General features: G+C 52.1%; 3 protein-coding genes across 9 annotated transcripts in view; 1 reads left to right on the top strand and 2 right to left on the bottom strand.

Moving 5' to 3' along the window:
* LOC122431618 overlaps nt 1-15,146 on the bottom strand; it is a 636,199-nt gene that overhangs the window by 448,084 nt on the left and 172,969 nt on the right. The window lies entirely within an intron of this gene.
* LOC122432099 (src substrate cortactin-like) lies at nt 654-15,126 on the top strand. Of its 7 annotated transcripts, none has more exons than XM_043453894.1 (6): nt 654-749; nt 4,914-5,020; nt 6,950-7,074; nt 8,595-8,724; nt 11,227-11,337; nt 14,884-15,126. In XM_043453894.1, the coding sequence occupies exons 2-6, from the start codon at nt 5,018-5,020 to the stop codon at nt 15,124-15,126; spliced, it is 612 nt and encodes a 203-aa protein (XP_043309829.1). In that variant the 5' UTR covers nt 654-749; nt 4,914-5,017. The 7 variants fall into 7 exon arrangements, with proteins under 7 accessions (XP_043309829.1, XP_043309828.1, XP_043309826.1 ...); XM_043453893.1 differs by lacking the exon at nt 654-749 and adding an exon at nt 1,481-1,786; XM_043453891.1 differs by lacking the exon at nt 654-749 and adding an exon at nt 1,481-1,856.
* Nucleotides 12,011-15,146, bottom strand: part of LOC122432094 (liprin-alpha-1-like) — a 31,101-nt gene continuing 27,965 nt past the window's right edge. Inside the window, exon 5 of the mRNA XM_043453879.1 lies at nt 12,011-12,174. Within this exon, the coding sequence (XP_043309814.1) occupies nt 12,124-12,174 (51 nt within the window). The 3' untranslated portion in view covers nt 12,011-12,123. The remainder of the gene's footprint in view (nt 12,175-15,146) is intronic.

Here is a 15,146-nt window from a genome sequence, read left to right as displayed (position 1 = left end):
GGGATTGAACCTGAGTCTTCTGCATTGCAGGCAGATTCTTTACTGTCTGAACCACCAGGAAAGTCGACACAGAAGGTATTATACCTTATTTACGAAGAAGTCTAAAGGGAAACCCAGAACAATAGAGAATAGATAAACGAGCACAATAAGGGAATTTTAGTCTCTGACAGCAACCGCTACGGTAAACCCTTTCTCCTAGCCAGACAAAAATAAAACCTCACCCTAAAGACCTAGTTAGCTCAGTTCCTTTCACAGGTACATCATGTCTAAGTTTAAGCAAAAAATTATATGGCACACTAAAAGACCAAAAACAAAAACACTCATTGTGTTTTAAGAGATAGAGCCAGCACCAGAATGAGACACAGATATGGTGGAGATGTTGGAATGATCACACCGGGAATTTAAAACAACTAGGAATAATATGCTAATGATTCTAATAGAAAAGTGGGCAACATGCAAGAACAGATAGGAAATGGAAGCAGGGAGATGAGTAACAAAAAACTCCACAATGTAACAGAAATAAAAGATGCTTTTCAAGTGCAGGTCAGCGGGACGTGCCGGCAGGGACGGAGCTCGGAGACCCGAATGCTGCCCGCCCCATTCGCGGAACCGGAAGTGGAGCCGGGCGGTGGCTGGGCAGTGCCCAGCCGGGCCAGACCGACCCGGGCGTCGGTGAGCGAGCTCGGCCTCCGCCGGGCGGAGGAACGGGCGGGTTCCTCAGCTGCGGTCCACGGGAGCCTCTAAGTCCAGTAACGGAAAGAAAGCGGCGGTTTCGTCGCATTTCCGCTGGCGGTTTCGCGCGCGGGGGGAGCGCGGGCGAGGCTTCCCCGGACTGGGGCGGAGGTCAAAGAAGGGGATGGGCGGGCCGGGGGCTGAGGGAAGGGCCCGGGGGGCTGAGGGGAAGGGGCCGGGCCTGAGGGAAGGGGACCGGGAGACTGAGGGAAGTGGAGGAGCCGGGGGCTGAGCGAAGGGGCCGGAGACTGAGAGAAGATAGGGGACCAAGAAGCTGAGGGGATGGGAAGGAGCCGGGGGCTGAGAGAAGGGGACCGGGAGACTGAGGGACGTGGATGGGCTGGGGGCAGAGGGGAAGGGGCCAGGCCTGAGGGAAAGGGTCCGGGGGACTGAGGGAAGTGGCGGAGCCGGGGCCTGAGAGAAGAGTAGGGGACTGAGGAGCTGGGGGTAGGGGAAGGAGCAGGGGGCTGAGAGAAGGGGACCAGGGGACTGAGGAACGTGAATGGGACAGGGCCGAGGGGAAGCGGCCAGGCCTGAGGGAAGTCCTGGGGAGGGGAATGAGGTCGGAGAAGGGGGGCGGGCTGGGGGAAGGGGAAGGGGCAGAGCTTGAGGGGTCAGGTCGCGCGGTCCTGAGGGGGCTGGGGAGGAGGGTCCGTGGTGTGAGGGGAGGATGCCCGGGATCTGGGAGGAACGGGCCAGAGAGTTGAGGGGGGGGGTCTAGCATAGGAGAGGGGCCCTCCAGGAGGGGTGCAGGACCTTGGGGTCGGGAGGAAGGGGTGGGGGAGAGGCCGGGCCCCAAGTGTTCGGGAAGGGGGCCAAGGGCCCAGAGGGTCCCGGGAAGAGCGGGGAGCCCCGGGGAGGCGTCCAGGACTGGAGGGTTAGAGGGAGGGGGCGGAGAGCCTAGAGGGTCTAGGGAAACAGAGGAACCCTAGAAGGAGGGGGTCCGGACTCGGGAGGTCAAGGGGCGGAGGGCCGAGGGGGAGCCGGCGGGCGGCTCCCTCCCAGCTCCCTCCCAGCTCCCGGGCCCACACCGACGGGGAGATATTGCAGCCAGGTCAGTGGAAAGGCAGCGACCGGAGCGGCGGCAGAGTGGAGCAGCTCTGGATTGGGAACAGCCCCTCAGGGTGCGGGCTGGGAGTCACCTGGAAGGGAGTCAGTCTCTTGGGAGCTTGGTGCCCCTGCAGAGGGTCTGGGTCGAGGGGGACAGGGCTTCCTCTCCCTGGAATCTGTCCGCGCCTGGCCCGGGGGAGCGGGGGTGAGGAACGCACTTCCCGCTGGGCAGAGCTCCGAGGTGACCGGGTTGAGCGCGCCCCGCTGGGCTCTGCGGCGACCTGGCCCCCGAGCTCGCTAGGGGCTTAACCCGCCGGTGCCGACCGCGTGATTCGCCCCGCCGCCCCGCCGGCCGGCGCTGGGCAGAGCCTGACGGCAGTTGAGTCAGGGAGCTGGTTCCGGAGGCTGGCCCGCGCCTCTCGGGATGGAAAGTGTTCCCAGACCCGAGAGAGGAAGGGTGTGCGGGGTTGTCCTTGATGCTGTGCTCCATACCCCCCTCAGTAACTGGCAGTGTGTCCCCCACGACCTTTTCTTTGAAGCATTTTGAGTGACAGATCTGTAAAAAACTTCACTTGCATGGGGTCATTGGTGAGTCAGGTCTTTGGTCCGTGCAGTGCAGCAGGCGTTGGGAAAGCGCCTGGTTGAGAGAGAAAGTTGGGAGCTCTGGGGTCTGCCCTGTGTTTCAGTGGGCTGCCTCCTGGGGTCCTTGTCCATCAGAGGTCTTGTCTTTGACTGTGCAGGAGGCAGGGGTGGGAGGGGAGTCCTCTGGGTAATGGTGGTGTGGAGAGTGGGCCTTAGACCTGTTTCCTCTGCTACACTGGAGAGGGTGGGCAAGTGAATGGCTGGCTAACGCGGGGTTGGTGGTTTCATCACCTCAGAAACCTTATCATGTTCCCTCACCCCCCAACAGTAGGCAACACTATCTACTTTTTCTCGCTGTAGACTTACCAGATCTGGCCACTCATAGAAATGGGCCTGTATAATGTATGGTCTTCTGTGTCCGGCTTCTTCACTTAGCGTAAGATTTTTAAAGAGTTGTTCATGTTGTAGTAGGTGTCAGTACTTCACTCCTTTTATCTTCAGATATTAGTAACATTCCATTGAATGGATAGACCACCTGCTGCGTGTCTATCACTTCACAAGGATAGTGGGTTATTTTCACTTTGGACTGTTAGGAGTGATGCTCTGTGAACAAGTTTTCTATATACCTAGGAATGGAGTTGCTGGGATATGTGGCACCTCTGTGTTTTAACCTTTGGAAGAACTGCCAGATTCTTTGATTTTCCATTTCCACCACCAGCATAAGAGCCTTCTGATTTCTGCACATCCTCACCAAACTTGTTTTCTGTTTTTTGGAATGTAGCTACCCTAGAACGTGTAGAGTGGTATCTCAAAAGTCGGCTTTGATTTGCATTCCCTTGATGGTTAATGATACTGTCTTTTCACAAGCTTATCATCCATTTATGTGTCTTTAGAGAAATGTCTGTTCGGATCCTTTCCCCATTTAAAAATGTGGTTAACTGTCCCTTTTATTATTGACTTGTAAGAATTCTTTATATATTCTGCATAGATGATTTGAAAATAATGTCTCTCATTCTGTAAATAGTGTTCATTTTGATGGGTGTCTTTTGAAGCCAAAAGTTTAAAATTTTGTCCAGTTTGTTTTTTTCTGTTTTCACTTGTGCTTTTGGTGAAGGCAAAGCATCTAAGGTCTGTTGTCGAATTCAAGGTGGTGAAAATCTATGCTTATTTTTTTTTTTCTAAGAATTTAATAGTTTTACTTCAGACACTTAGGTTTTTTGATCCATTTTTTCCAGTTAATTTTTGTGTGTAGTGTGAGGTAGGGTTCTAGAGGCATTATCTTTGGATTGAAAAAAAACAAAACCAAAACAGGCCTTTAATTTTTCAAAGAGTTGTTTTCATGATTTTTTTAATTAAAAATATTGAGAGGGAATAGATTATTATAGATTTGAGCCTATCAATAGCTAACATTGGCAAGATTTTCATAGATGCTGGGTGACAACTGCAGTACCCAGAATGTACTAAGCAACCTACACATATTAGGATTTCTAATGGCAGAATTGAGGAAGGCCAGCAGAGCATCATCTGTCTGGTTGCTAATGCATGCCAGGCCACATGTCAGCACAGACAGTGTATACCTGTGACTAATCTGGTCCTGGGGAACAAGGGGATTCTAGGCATCTGTCATGTCTAGCAGTGCAGTGTCTAGTCAGGGCTATCCTGTGGTCTTAGGGAAGAGGTGCTGAGCTGGTGGCTCGGAGAATTGGAGTGTTGGTCTTATGAAGTAACCGTACCTGTTCATTAGAGACGCAGCTTGCTTCTCCTTTGCTCCCCGAGTCACCATTCTTCACATTCCGATAGCAGTCACTGCTCTGAGTTCTAGCCCAGTCATGTCACCATCCCTTTGGGGAGTGCTTCTCATACGTACATCTATATGAAAGTGTGAGAATGCTAGTCAGTCAGTCATGTGCGACTCTGTGACCCCATGGACTATAGCCTGCCAGGCTCCTCTATCCATGGAATTTTGCCTGCAAAAATATTGGAGTGGGTGGCCATTCATTTTTCTGGGGACTCTTCCCCATCCAGGGCTTGAACCTGGGTCTCCCGCATTGCAGGCAGCTTGTTTACTGTCTGAGCCACCAGGGAAGCCATATATATATATGTGTGTGTACATATATATACATACATACACACACACACACCGAGAGTAATAGAATTGTATCGCAGAATAAATTAGGATGAACCAGAAATGCAAAGCTCTCAGGATTTTAGCAAACAAAAATGTACACTAACCATTGAAGCAATGATTTCTGTTTGCATTAAGAAGAAACTTCATACAGTTGTAAATCTTATGGAACTTCTTTATTTCCTGTAGTTTCTCACTCTGGCTGAAAGTTAGTTGAAGTCTTTGGTTATTTCCTGTAGTTTCTCACTGTGGCTGAAAGTTAGTTGAAGTCTGTGGTTAGGGAAATACAAATTTCTTTACAAAACCTTGTTATGTTGGGGAGGATTTCAGAGGTATTCTAAAAGGATCTCAGCACACAAAGATTTGCCCAGGGTGCCTGTCAGCACATATCCTTCTGAGCTTTTTACTCTTAATCTTTTTACAGACAGAAACTCTCCCCAGTGCCTGGGAATTCTTCTTGGATTACTGCGTTTTCAGCAGAGTTTTGTGAGCGTCTCACATCTGCACCTGGAGAAGAAAGGTTTGTGCATGGTGAGCGTGCTCATATGCTCCACTGGGCAGGCAGGGAAACCCCTTTGACAAGGAACGCAAGGGGTGTTTTCTCACTGGGTTTGCAGAGATAGGGATGATAACTTTCTGGGAGGAAATTTTCTTGTTTGAAAGATAAAGTCAATTTTGGTGTTAACTGTGGTCTAGGAAGCGCTTGGGATTCCACAGGACTCTGGAGTGGAAGACTCGGGGCACCTCCCCCCGGGCAGCCACCTGGGCCCTTCTTCCTGTTCCATGGCGGGGTGGGGAGCCTGTGGCCATGACGCTGGGGCAAACCGGCCAGTGCTCACCTGCCCACGAGTGAGGCTGGCTTCCGAAGAGACGGGTGGAGAGTTGGCCCGGCGGCTTCTGTGCTGCCAGCGTGGAGAAGCCACAGGCCAGGACGCGGCTTTCACCTTGGCCTTGGGTTGGGAGTGCATCTCACTGGAGACCCTGTCCTTCTGCATGACCGACCGTCCCCTCACTGGCTGAGGAGACCACTAGGCACCGGAGTCCTGAGGGTGGGCAGCCCCTTCTCAGGCCAGTGTGGTACCACGGGCAGTCTTGACTTGGGGAGGCAGAGGCTTAGGGCAGAGCATTTGGCTTTCGGGGAACTGTGTCTCCATGTGTGAACAGGCACGCTGGTTATGCCTGCCGGTGCTGAGCTGGTCTGTGGGTTCCCAAAGGTTGTGTCCAAAGCAGTTTGTGTCTGGGCGCTTCCTGCCTTGCTTACCTAGTCAGAGGGGAGCAAGGGTCCCGATGGGACAGTGTCCAGGGGACTGCGTTGATCCTGCCCACCTGGTGGCACATGCTTCCCTACCCAGCTGATGTGGCAGGAGTCCAATCTGGGAATCAGAGCTGTTCCCCTCGATCCATCCCTGCCACCATCTTGGACTTGTGGCCTATAGGAGCTGGGGGCTCAGGTGGAGCTGCCTGGGGGAGTCTCAGGCCTGCGAAGGGCTCCCGTCCTGTTTGGATCCACACAGAGCACAGAGCATGTGGCCCCACCAAGTGAGACTGGCAGTGTCCTCAGCTCAGAAACCAGGGTTGGGGCTTCTGGTTGCGTGCAAACAGCCTTCAGTTTCTTCCTGGCCTGTGTGCAGTTTTATGAGTACTTCTGGGTATAATGAAACCATTCTTCTCGTTGCTTTCTTTTGAAGTCCTGAAAGGCTAGATTTTGCCTTTGCAGTTATGCAAAGAGCAGTGTGGTCCGGCTGCGAGGCTGTGTCATTGTTGCCTGAGCCAATAAATTCCAGTGTTTCAGGTGTCTGTTGAGGAGGCAGGGCGGCCTGCCTCAGGGCTGCCTGGCACAGAAATCGATATTCTCTGTGTCTGCATTTCCCCAAGTAGATGGCAAACCAGCCCTTAAATCATTTATTGACTTGTCAGAGTCTAATTTAAGAAAATCATTGTAGGGTTTCCAGTAATTATTTTTAAGTCAAAATGGTGCTTTAAGAAAAAATTGTGATAAAATGCAGCAGACTTTTCCGTTGGCGACAGCGCATTCTCAGTGTTGGACAACACTGTTGTCAGGAGACCTAGTCGGGGAGGTTCCCATTGAGTGAAATAGCACACGGGACTTTTTTTATTTTGCAGAAAATTTTCTCATTTGAGTTGTAGCTAGGAGTATTTCTTCTGTGTTTCTGCCATGTGACTGCTCTCATGTTAGGTTTCTTTTGATCCTTCTGGTGTCACTCAGGCACGGGGATTATGAGTGACCTTTTTTTATTTTAATGGTTGTGGCATGTAGGAATCTAGTGCCCTGACCAGGGATTGAATCTGGGCCCCCAGCATTGGGAGCAAGGAGTCTTAGCTGCTCGACCCCCAGGATGTCCCATGAGGGGTCCTCTTGAGCACATAGCTCCCTGCCCTCCCTGTGCTGTCCAGGGTTTTGGGGTCCCGGGCAGAGCATCTGTGTGGTTCTCTGGGCAGGGCTCTCCTGGCGTCTATCTCAGCGCTGCTCTTCCAGATGTGGAAAGCCTCGGCCGTCCACACTGTGTCCATCACCCCGGACGACGGGGGAGCCGACACCTGGGAGGACTGCCCCCGATTTTGTGGTAGGAGCCGCCAGTCTGCCCACCTTTCCCGTCTCCTGAGGTGGATCCTCCCAGGTTTTTGGGTGGGTGGGGGGGTGGGGGGCTGTTTTACAATCCAGGGTGTGGGGTGTACTCGTTCTTTCTTTTCCTTTTCAGAATGACGTAAGTGAAAAAGAGCAGAGATGGGGGGCCAAGGCCGTGCCATTATCTGGGCACCAGGAACACATCAATTAAGAGACTTTCTCGATCTTTGTGTGACAGTGACATTCTGAAATGTGAAGGGGTGAGGTGGGGCTCGCTCCCCGCTGGGTAGCGCGAGTGCCCTGCTTCTGTGGACTGGCCCTGCTTCTGTGTTGTCTGGTCCCTTGTTTACACAGTAGATAAAAATGAGGTCTGACATGTACATGCGTAAGTGTTTGTGTACGTGCATGTGTAAAGATGTGGTCAGTGACTTTAAATCCTCATTGCCCGTGACTGCTGTACTTCTTACTCTCCAGTCTGGTTTTCAACCTTGTAGTTTTCATGCAGGAACACAGTCACTTAAGCTGTTCTCTCTGTGGAAGGGAGATTTCTAAAGCATGGGCTGTCTTTGAAGACCTGAGATCAAAAACACCCCCTCCTTAATGTGTATTATTTTGTTATAATGTGGTTATTCTGTTGTTTTCAGTTGAATACCGTGAGCTGAATCCTGAACTTCATGTTCTCATGAAGGTAAAGATAGCAGGCTGTACGAAGCAAGGATTGTCCCTGACTTGGCCCGTCTTAACTCGCCAACTCCGGGGTAGCTTGTTTTCTTGTAGGGAAGTGTAGATAGCCTTCTTCCCCAGCACATCAGGGGCTTGGGAGGTGGCCAGTCCTGGTTGGTGTTCTAAGCCGTACATCTGGGCTTGTCACCTGGATGTGGAGTGAGCTGGCCCTCGGCTGCCCTGGGTGACAGCTGCCTGGCCTGCCCGGTTCTGTCTGCATCTTGTGATCTGTCCCGCTGCTCCTAGCGCTTAAAATGAAAATAACTTTGACATCTTAAGTTCTGTAAGCCTCTCACTTCACCTTTGAATGGAAAGCCGGGGTGCTTCATGTTGAGAGAAACCGTCTGAATATTCCACATCTCTTGGTTCCTGGCCTAGGGTCGTCCGGGTGCAAGCCTGTTGGCTTTGTGTCCCATTTGCCTCTGGTGACGTTTATCGAGCTGACTCTCCCGGTTCATGTGTCTGGTGAACCCCGAGGAGCTGTCCTCCATGTGGTAGAATGCTGTCCACGTCGTAGCCCCAGCTGCTGTAGGGGCTTGGAGATGCCTCATTGTGTGTGTTCATACTTGCTTTCTTTGCCATTAACCTGCTTCTGACTCTGAAAACTGCTGGAGTTGGGGGCAGCTGGAGGTGCAGTAAAGTGAACACAAGGGAGGCCGGCTGGGGAGCCACCGGGGAACGACACCTCACAGATTGCAGACATGACATCCTTGTCTGTCCTCCCAGAAAGCACAGACGCATGTCTTGGCTGTCTGTGTGACCGATTTGTTCGTCTTCCATCTCTTCCCTCCCAAGTATCCACAAATTGCGGGAGAATGTGTTTGAAGAACACAAGACCCTCAGGGAGAAAGAGCTGGAAATGGGACCCAAAGCCTCGCACAGCTACGGACGGAAGTTTGGCGTGGAGCAGGACAGGATGGACAAGGTAAGTGCCTACCCACGTGGTGTCAGTCCTGGTATGCTTGACCTCGCCAGGGTCAGCAGGATCGTCTCTCAGCCCTCCCCTTCCGTTGAAAAGTTGGGAATCCACTTGTTGAGGGCAAGATTTGCCAGAAGTAACTCTCTCTCAATTGACCTTAGCCGAGAAGGGCTGTGGTTTCTGGAAGCTCTCTTCAGATTCTGAGTTGCTGGGGAGGGAGGTGGTTTGGGAAGGCTGCAGTTGGAGATCAGGTCCTACCAGAGGCCAGCTCTGTGACCAGGACAGAGGCCCACAGGCAGCCAGACTGCTGGCATGGGCGTCATGTGTTGTTCAGGCTGCAGCCTTAGTGGTTCCCATCTGCAGCCCAGAGCCGAGTTTCAGTGCCTGGTTTCACGTCGAGGCTGGAAAGTCAGCCACCTAGCGTGCTGCTGTCCTTCGCACACTTGGTGACCTTCAGAGAGGACCCTGTCCTCCAGCGTCAAACTGTGGCCCACCAGGCTGAGGACAGGCAGGTCTCAGTAGGTGGGACTGAAGCTGTTAAGAGTGCAGCATCCTTTGCTGGTACTCAGGGAGGAGGCTGGATCAGCTGGGGGCTGTGTCCACCCTGCAGAGAGGACAATAGACTGGAACAGGTGTGCTGCATCTGCAGTGAAGCGGGTGCGCGTTTCCCAGGCTGGGTAACTTGAGATGTCTGCCTTTACTCTGTGCTGAGGTATCAGCTGGGGTCAGATTTCTCTGTAATTCCACCCCATCTGCCTTGTGTCTGGATCGGCCTCAGCCCAGAATGACAGGGCTTGTCACACTGGTGAGCCAGCACCTGCTTGAGAGAGGGGCGCCTCTCATGACCAGAGTGTCATCCCTGCTTCCCGCAGTGCTCTGCCTGGTGCTGACTATCTCATAAATAGAGTCTCGTCAGTGTGAGACCAAGGCCAATCTGGGGGAGAAAGCTGTTATCATCAGAAAGTTGGGAGAATCGCTAAGCTTTCACTCTGGCCATATTTTTGGAACAGTCCTCCCTGACTTCTTGGTGATGAAGACTCACGCTGGTGGATCCTTTGGGCATGCTGCTGCCTCCATATTACCTTGCTGATGTTTTCTGGATGAGACCCCTGAAGCTGCAGATGGGTGGTCTCTCCCACAAGTTTTTGGAAGCCGTGCTGCTCCAGATCGGCTATTGGCTGTGGGCATCGAATCCAGCCTGGGAGGGAGAGAAAGTAACAGCTCCAGACTGGAAAGTAAATCCTGGTTTACTCCCCGGCTGTGGAAGAATGCGTGCCCTGAGCTGCCTGCAGAGTTGTCAGAGGTGGTGGTGACCCTGTGGGGGTTGGACCCTAAACGCTGCCGCTGAAGTTCCGGATAAACAAGCAGGAGAGGAGTCGGTAGTGTGCTGGCAGGCCCCTCACTGTATTGAAGGAGGGGGCCAAGGTGACGGTGATTCCCTGGGGAGGAGCTAGGCTGGACGAGCCGCCTCCTCGCCCGGCCCCTCACTGTATTGAAGGAGGGGGCCAAGGTGGGGGTGATTCCCTGGGGAGGAGCTAGGCTGGACGAGCCACCTCCTCGCCCGGCATTGGGTCATGCGTCAGTCATCTGTCCTGCATCCTCAGTGTCCACAAAGAGGTCCGTGACCACTCTCCATTCTGCCGAGGGCGCCTGCTGCCTTACTCTGAGGGTCATGCCTGGGCGACTGGAGCAGCACAGGGCCGCTCAGTGTTCGGCGTGTAAATATTTTTAGCTTCCCGGCCACCACAGGGTCTCTGGTGGCTCCTGAACTACCTGTATTGTCTTGACACGAAGTTAGACATAGATTTTCTGTAAAGGAACAATGTTCAGAAATATCTGTATGTTATTTACAAAGAACCTCAGTGCTGGATGTGGGCCATGGGCCATGGCTTGCTGACCACACAGCGGGAGCTCGGGGTGGACTGCTCGGTGTGCATGTGGCCTTGAGAGGTCACCAGACCCGCTTCCCTGACTGGGGGGTGGCGGGACGGTGGCAGGCCCCACTGCACACCTGGGCGGGCTGGGTGTGTGGCAGGTGTTGACACTGAACGTGCGGTGTGCCTGAAGCATGCCATCTGTATTGCAGTTTGTGCCCTGATTTCTGGGCCACGTGCTTTGACAGTGTCCCACCTGAAAAGGGTGATCACTGCCAGCAGTTTTCCTGGAAGTGGGCTTAGGAGTCGCTGGCAGGCTGCTGGCTCTGTGGTTCTGGTTGGGGCTGGCTTCCTGGTTCTTCACACCCAGGCACCTCAGAAGGCCCCCTGTGGCTGGGGTTCTTGGGAGACTTCTGGGGAGCCTGGTGTGGAGAGGGTTCAAACACCTGACTGGGGGGCCCTGGTGTTGTGATGTCCCATGGAGTTACCTCCCTCTGGGCCGGCTTCCACGTTGAGTGATTTTGTTTGCATCACCCATGCCGACCAGAAGTGCAGGCTGCCTCAGGGTCGGGGGGCGGGTCCAGTGTGGCCATGCTGGTGGGCGTCTGATGCTTCACTTTTGCCCCTGTTTCAGTCAGCTGTCGGCCTTGAGTATCAGTCAAAGCTGTCCAAGTGCTGCTTGCAGGTTGACTCCATCTGGGGGTTTGGAGGCAAGTTTGGTGTCCAGTTGGCCAGAGTGGACCAGGTGAGTGAAGCGTTGTGAGTAGACAAGAATCGGGGTAGTGGTTTCCCCTTGGGGGTCAGGAAGGGGGCTCCTGGGTGCTGGCCATGTGCAAGTGCTTCATTACCAAAAATATATCGTGTGTGCCTGTCTCTGGCACATGTGTGAAGCTCCCATGAGATGGTTTTAAGACATCAGGAGAGGACCGTGCTGGAACCCACCCCTGCTTCAAACTACCTCGGCTTTCTCACTGACCATGTAATCCCACCATGGAATTATCCATGACATGGCTTCTGTCTACATGGGGTATCCTGTGTTGAGCTTGCCGCCAACCCTACACAAGGGTGAGAGACCAACAGCAGGGCGGTTAGGACAGATGTCAGGCAGCTACTGAGGTCTTCTGCAGAGGTCTGTAGAAGAGCCTTGGTCAGAGACCTGCTTCTCAGGTACAACACCAGTCCCAGAAACCCAAACTCACTCTTTATCAAGCAAAGGGTTGGCATACGTTTTAAGTAGGGTATCCAGTAAACGAAGAGGTCTGTGCTAGTGGGATCTTAGAGTGGAGAAAACTGTGCCAGAACCTTGAGTCCATGAAAGAGAACAAGTTGACATGGATGAACTCACCACTCAGAGCCACCATAAGAAGTATATTAGTTAGCTTGCGCTGTGGAACAAACAACCTCAGCACCTAGTGGCTTAAAATAATGTGTATTTATTATCTCAGGTTCTTTCAGTGGGGTCAGAAATTCAGAAATGGCTTAGCTGTGCAATTCTGGCTTGGGAGTCCCTTGTGAGGTTATCGTCAAGATGTCATGTAGGGCTGCAGGTATCTGAAGGTTGTTCTGGGACTGGAAGATCAGCCTGCAAGATAGCACACTCACAGGGCTGTTGGCGGAGCCTCAGCTCCTCACCACATGGACCTCTCATCAGGCTGCTTGAGTGTCCTCACAGCATGGCAGCTGGCTTCACCCGGGGCAGGAAGTCCGAGAGAGAGTGAGGAAGAGTCTGAAATGCCTATGATGGACCACTTTTCAGTAGTTACATGCTGTCATTTCTGCCTTATTCTATTCGTTAGAAGCGGGTCACTAAGCTGGGTCCATACTTAAGGAGCAGGAGATTGGGTTCCCTTCTGAGCAGAGGAATACCCCAAAACTTGAGGACATAACTTAAAACCACCACCACAAAACTCCAGGGACAGAAGTATTCTGGGAGCTTCTTTCGGCTTAGACTTTATGACCAACTACGGGATGGTACCAACTGTTGCTAGCCCTCTCCCCCCTCCCCAGTCAGAAAGTGGCCTCAGCTGGCTGTGTCTACCGGGCCTAAGACTTCCGGGTGTCTGCCACCGTGTCCTCACTCTGGAGATCACACTCATTCTCTTCTCAGCATCTCACACCTGGAACCCGGCATCCTGGGCAACCCAGCGACCACACCCCATCCTCTCCCACAAGTCGACTCCAGCACCAGTTTTTAAATATTTACTTGGCTACGCTGAGTCTTACCTGCATCGTACTGGATCTTTGAGTCACAGCACATGGGATCTTTAGTCATGGCACGTGGGATCTAACTCCCCGAGCAGGGATCAAACCCAGGCCCTCTGCATTGGGAGCATGGGGTCTTAGCCACTGGAGCATCAGGGAAATCCCAGTAGCATCATTTTTTGAAGCAATAAGACAAAATGAGGCTTTGATTTTATAAAGTCTCAGCCAATTCTGATAAAGAGTGCCTGGTCACATTTGCTGAGTTTTTGGCAACTCCGCCGCATGTCAAAAAATTGGGCCCAATCACACATACAGGCTCATTCTATGATTTCCAGGACACAACAGTAAACATCAGTTCATGTTCAACAGGCCAAAAGAGAACAGCCTTTCTGTGGTTATCTACTGTTGCACAGTGAACCGCCCAGAACTTAGTGGCTGCAAACAGCCACCCATTATCTCTCATCAGGCTGTGGGTCGGGGGCTGACTGGGGCTAGATGTGTGGTCGATCTCCAGTGGGGACAGTCCTGCATCCACAGTCAGCTGGTGGGTCAGCTGAGCTTGGCTGCTCAAGGGTAGCCATGGTTCATGATGGACAAGCTGGCTGCTGGCAGGGATGATGATGGGAGTCCTGTCCTCCAGCAGGCTGGCCTGGGATTGTTCACAGGGAAGTGGCCAGAGAGCAATGCTTTCAAGGCCCTGTGAGGCTTGTCACTTTGCCTCTGTTGGCCAAGCCAAGTCACATGGCCAGCCCAGAAGCTGCAGAAATACGCTGTGTCTCTTGACGGGAAATGTTGCAAAGTAGCGTGGCAAAGGGGGCAGCTACAGGCCAGGGCAGGAGAATCATGGCCTCCTACATTCCACCCCACGTGTGGTCGTCTTGACTTGATGCTGAAGAAGAGACTGGATAGAACTCAACATCTTCCCACTGTTGTTATTGTTGTTCCATTGCTAAGTCGTTCTTACTCTTTGCAACCCCATGAACTGCAGCACCCCAGGCTTCCCTGTTCTTCACTATCTCCTAGAGTTTGCTCAAACTCATGTCCATGGAGTCTGTGATGCCACCTGACCATCTCATCCTCTGTTGCCCCCTTCATTTGTATAGAACTGAACATCTTCCCACTAAAAAACTCTTTAAAAACCAAAAGGGACAGCTTTGAAACAGAGTTAGAAACATCTATTTCAAGCCAAGGGCCAAAATCACACTGAATAGTGATGTGTCACAAGTGGTCTCATTAAAGTCAGGGATAAGTCAAGGATGCTGTGATCAACTCTGTTAATTATCAATGCTCTGAAAGTTCTAGAATGTGCTATTGAAGAAGAAAATTCAATAATAATTGTAGTAGCTGAAAGAGGGAAATAAATTAGCCAGTGATTGAAGATGATATAATGGCCTACCTGAAAAACACAAAAGTATCAGCTGAAACATGGTAATAATAGAACAGCTCTGTCAGGGAGTCAGATGCTAACAACTCTCCAGAGTTATTGTTGGCAAAATAATCAGTGTAATTCCTGGAAATCGCAGTGGAGAAAGGATGCAATCAAAAAGAGCAAGGTTGTGGGGGGAATTGAAATACCCTATGATTAAACTTAAGAGGAATAAGATACCAATCTGCACAAAAATGTAAAGTTCTACTGAGGAATGACAGATGGAAGGACGGGATCAGGGGAGGGAGGAAGGAAGTTTGTAAAGATGGATGGATGGATGGATAAATGAACAGATGGATGATGGATAAATGAACAGATGGATGGATAGATTAATGAGTGGATGGGTGCATGGATGGATGGGTGGTTAGACAGGTGGATGGATGGATGGGTGGTTGAATAGATGCATGGACAGATGGGTGGTTGAATAGGTGGATAGATTGATAGACAGATGGATGATGGATGGGTGGGTGGATGAATGGATTAGTGAGTAGATAATAGTAGATGAATGGACAGATGACTGGATGGATGAATTAGTGAGTGGATGGATGGATGGACTAGTGAGTAGATGGATGGATGAACAGATGGTTGGCCAATCTTCACACTGTGTTAAGTTAAAAAGGAAAATGCTGATCTGAGTGGGAATTTGCCAACCCCAAACCTCAGCTTTTCTGTTCCAGGTGGCTTTTCACCAGAACATGGGAGGCTCCGAGGGACACACGAGGGCGAACCCTCAGTGCTGGCAGGTTCACGGGCCACAGGGGACACCGCCTCGGCACCTCACCCACACTGGGGCTCAGAGCTGGGGGTGACACCCCACAACGCCCCCCCGACAGATTGCTGACACCAGCTGCGGACAGAACGCCCTGGCTGACTCAGCCGTCTCATCAAGGGCGATCTCAGAACTGAAAATCCTTGAAGCAGGCCTG

Source organism: Cervus canadensis, chromosome 30 (genome assembly GCF_019320065.1).
Source record: "Cervus canadensis isolate Bull #8, Minnesota chromosome 30, ASM1932006v1, whole genome shotgun sequence".
Taxonomy (NCBI): domain Eukaryota; kingdom Metazoa; phylum Chordata; class Mammalia; order Artiodactyla; family Cervidae; genus Cervus; species Cervus canadensis.
Note: the sequence above shows the minus strand (reverse complement) of the source record. Positions and strands in the feature narration are given on the sequence as shown.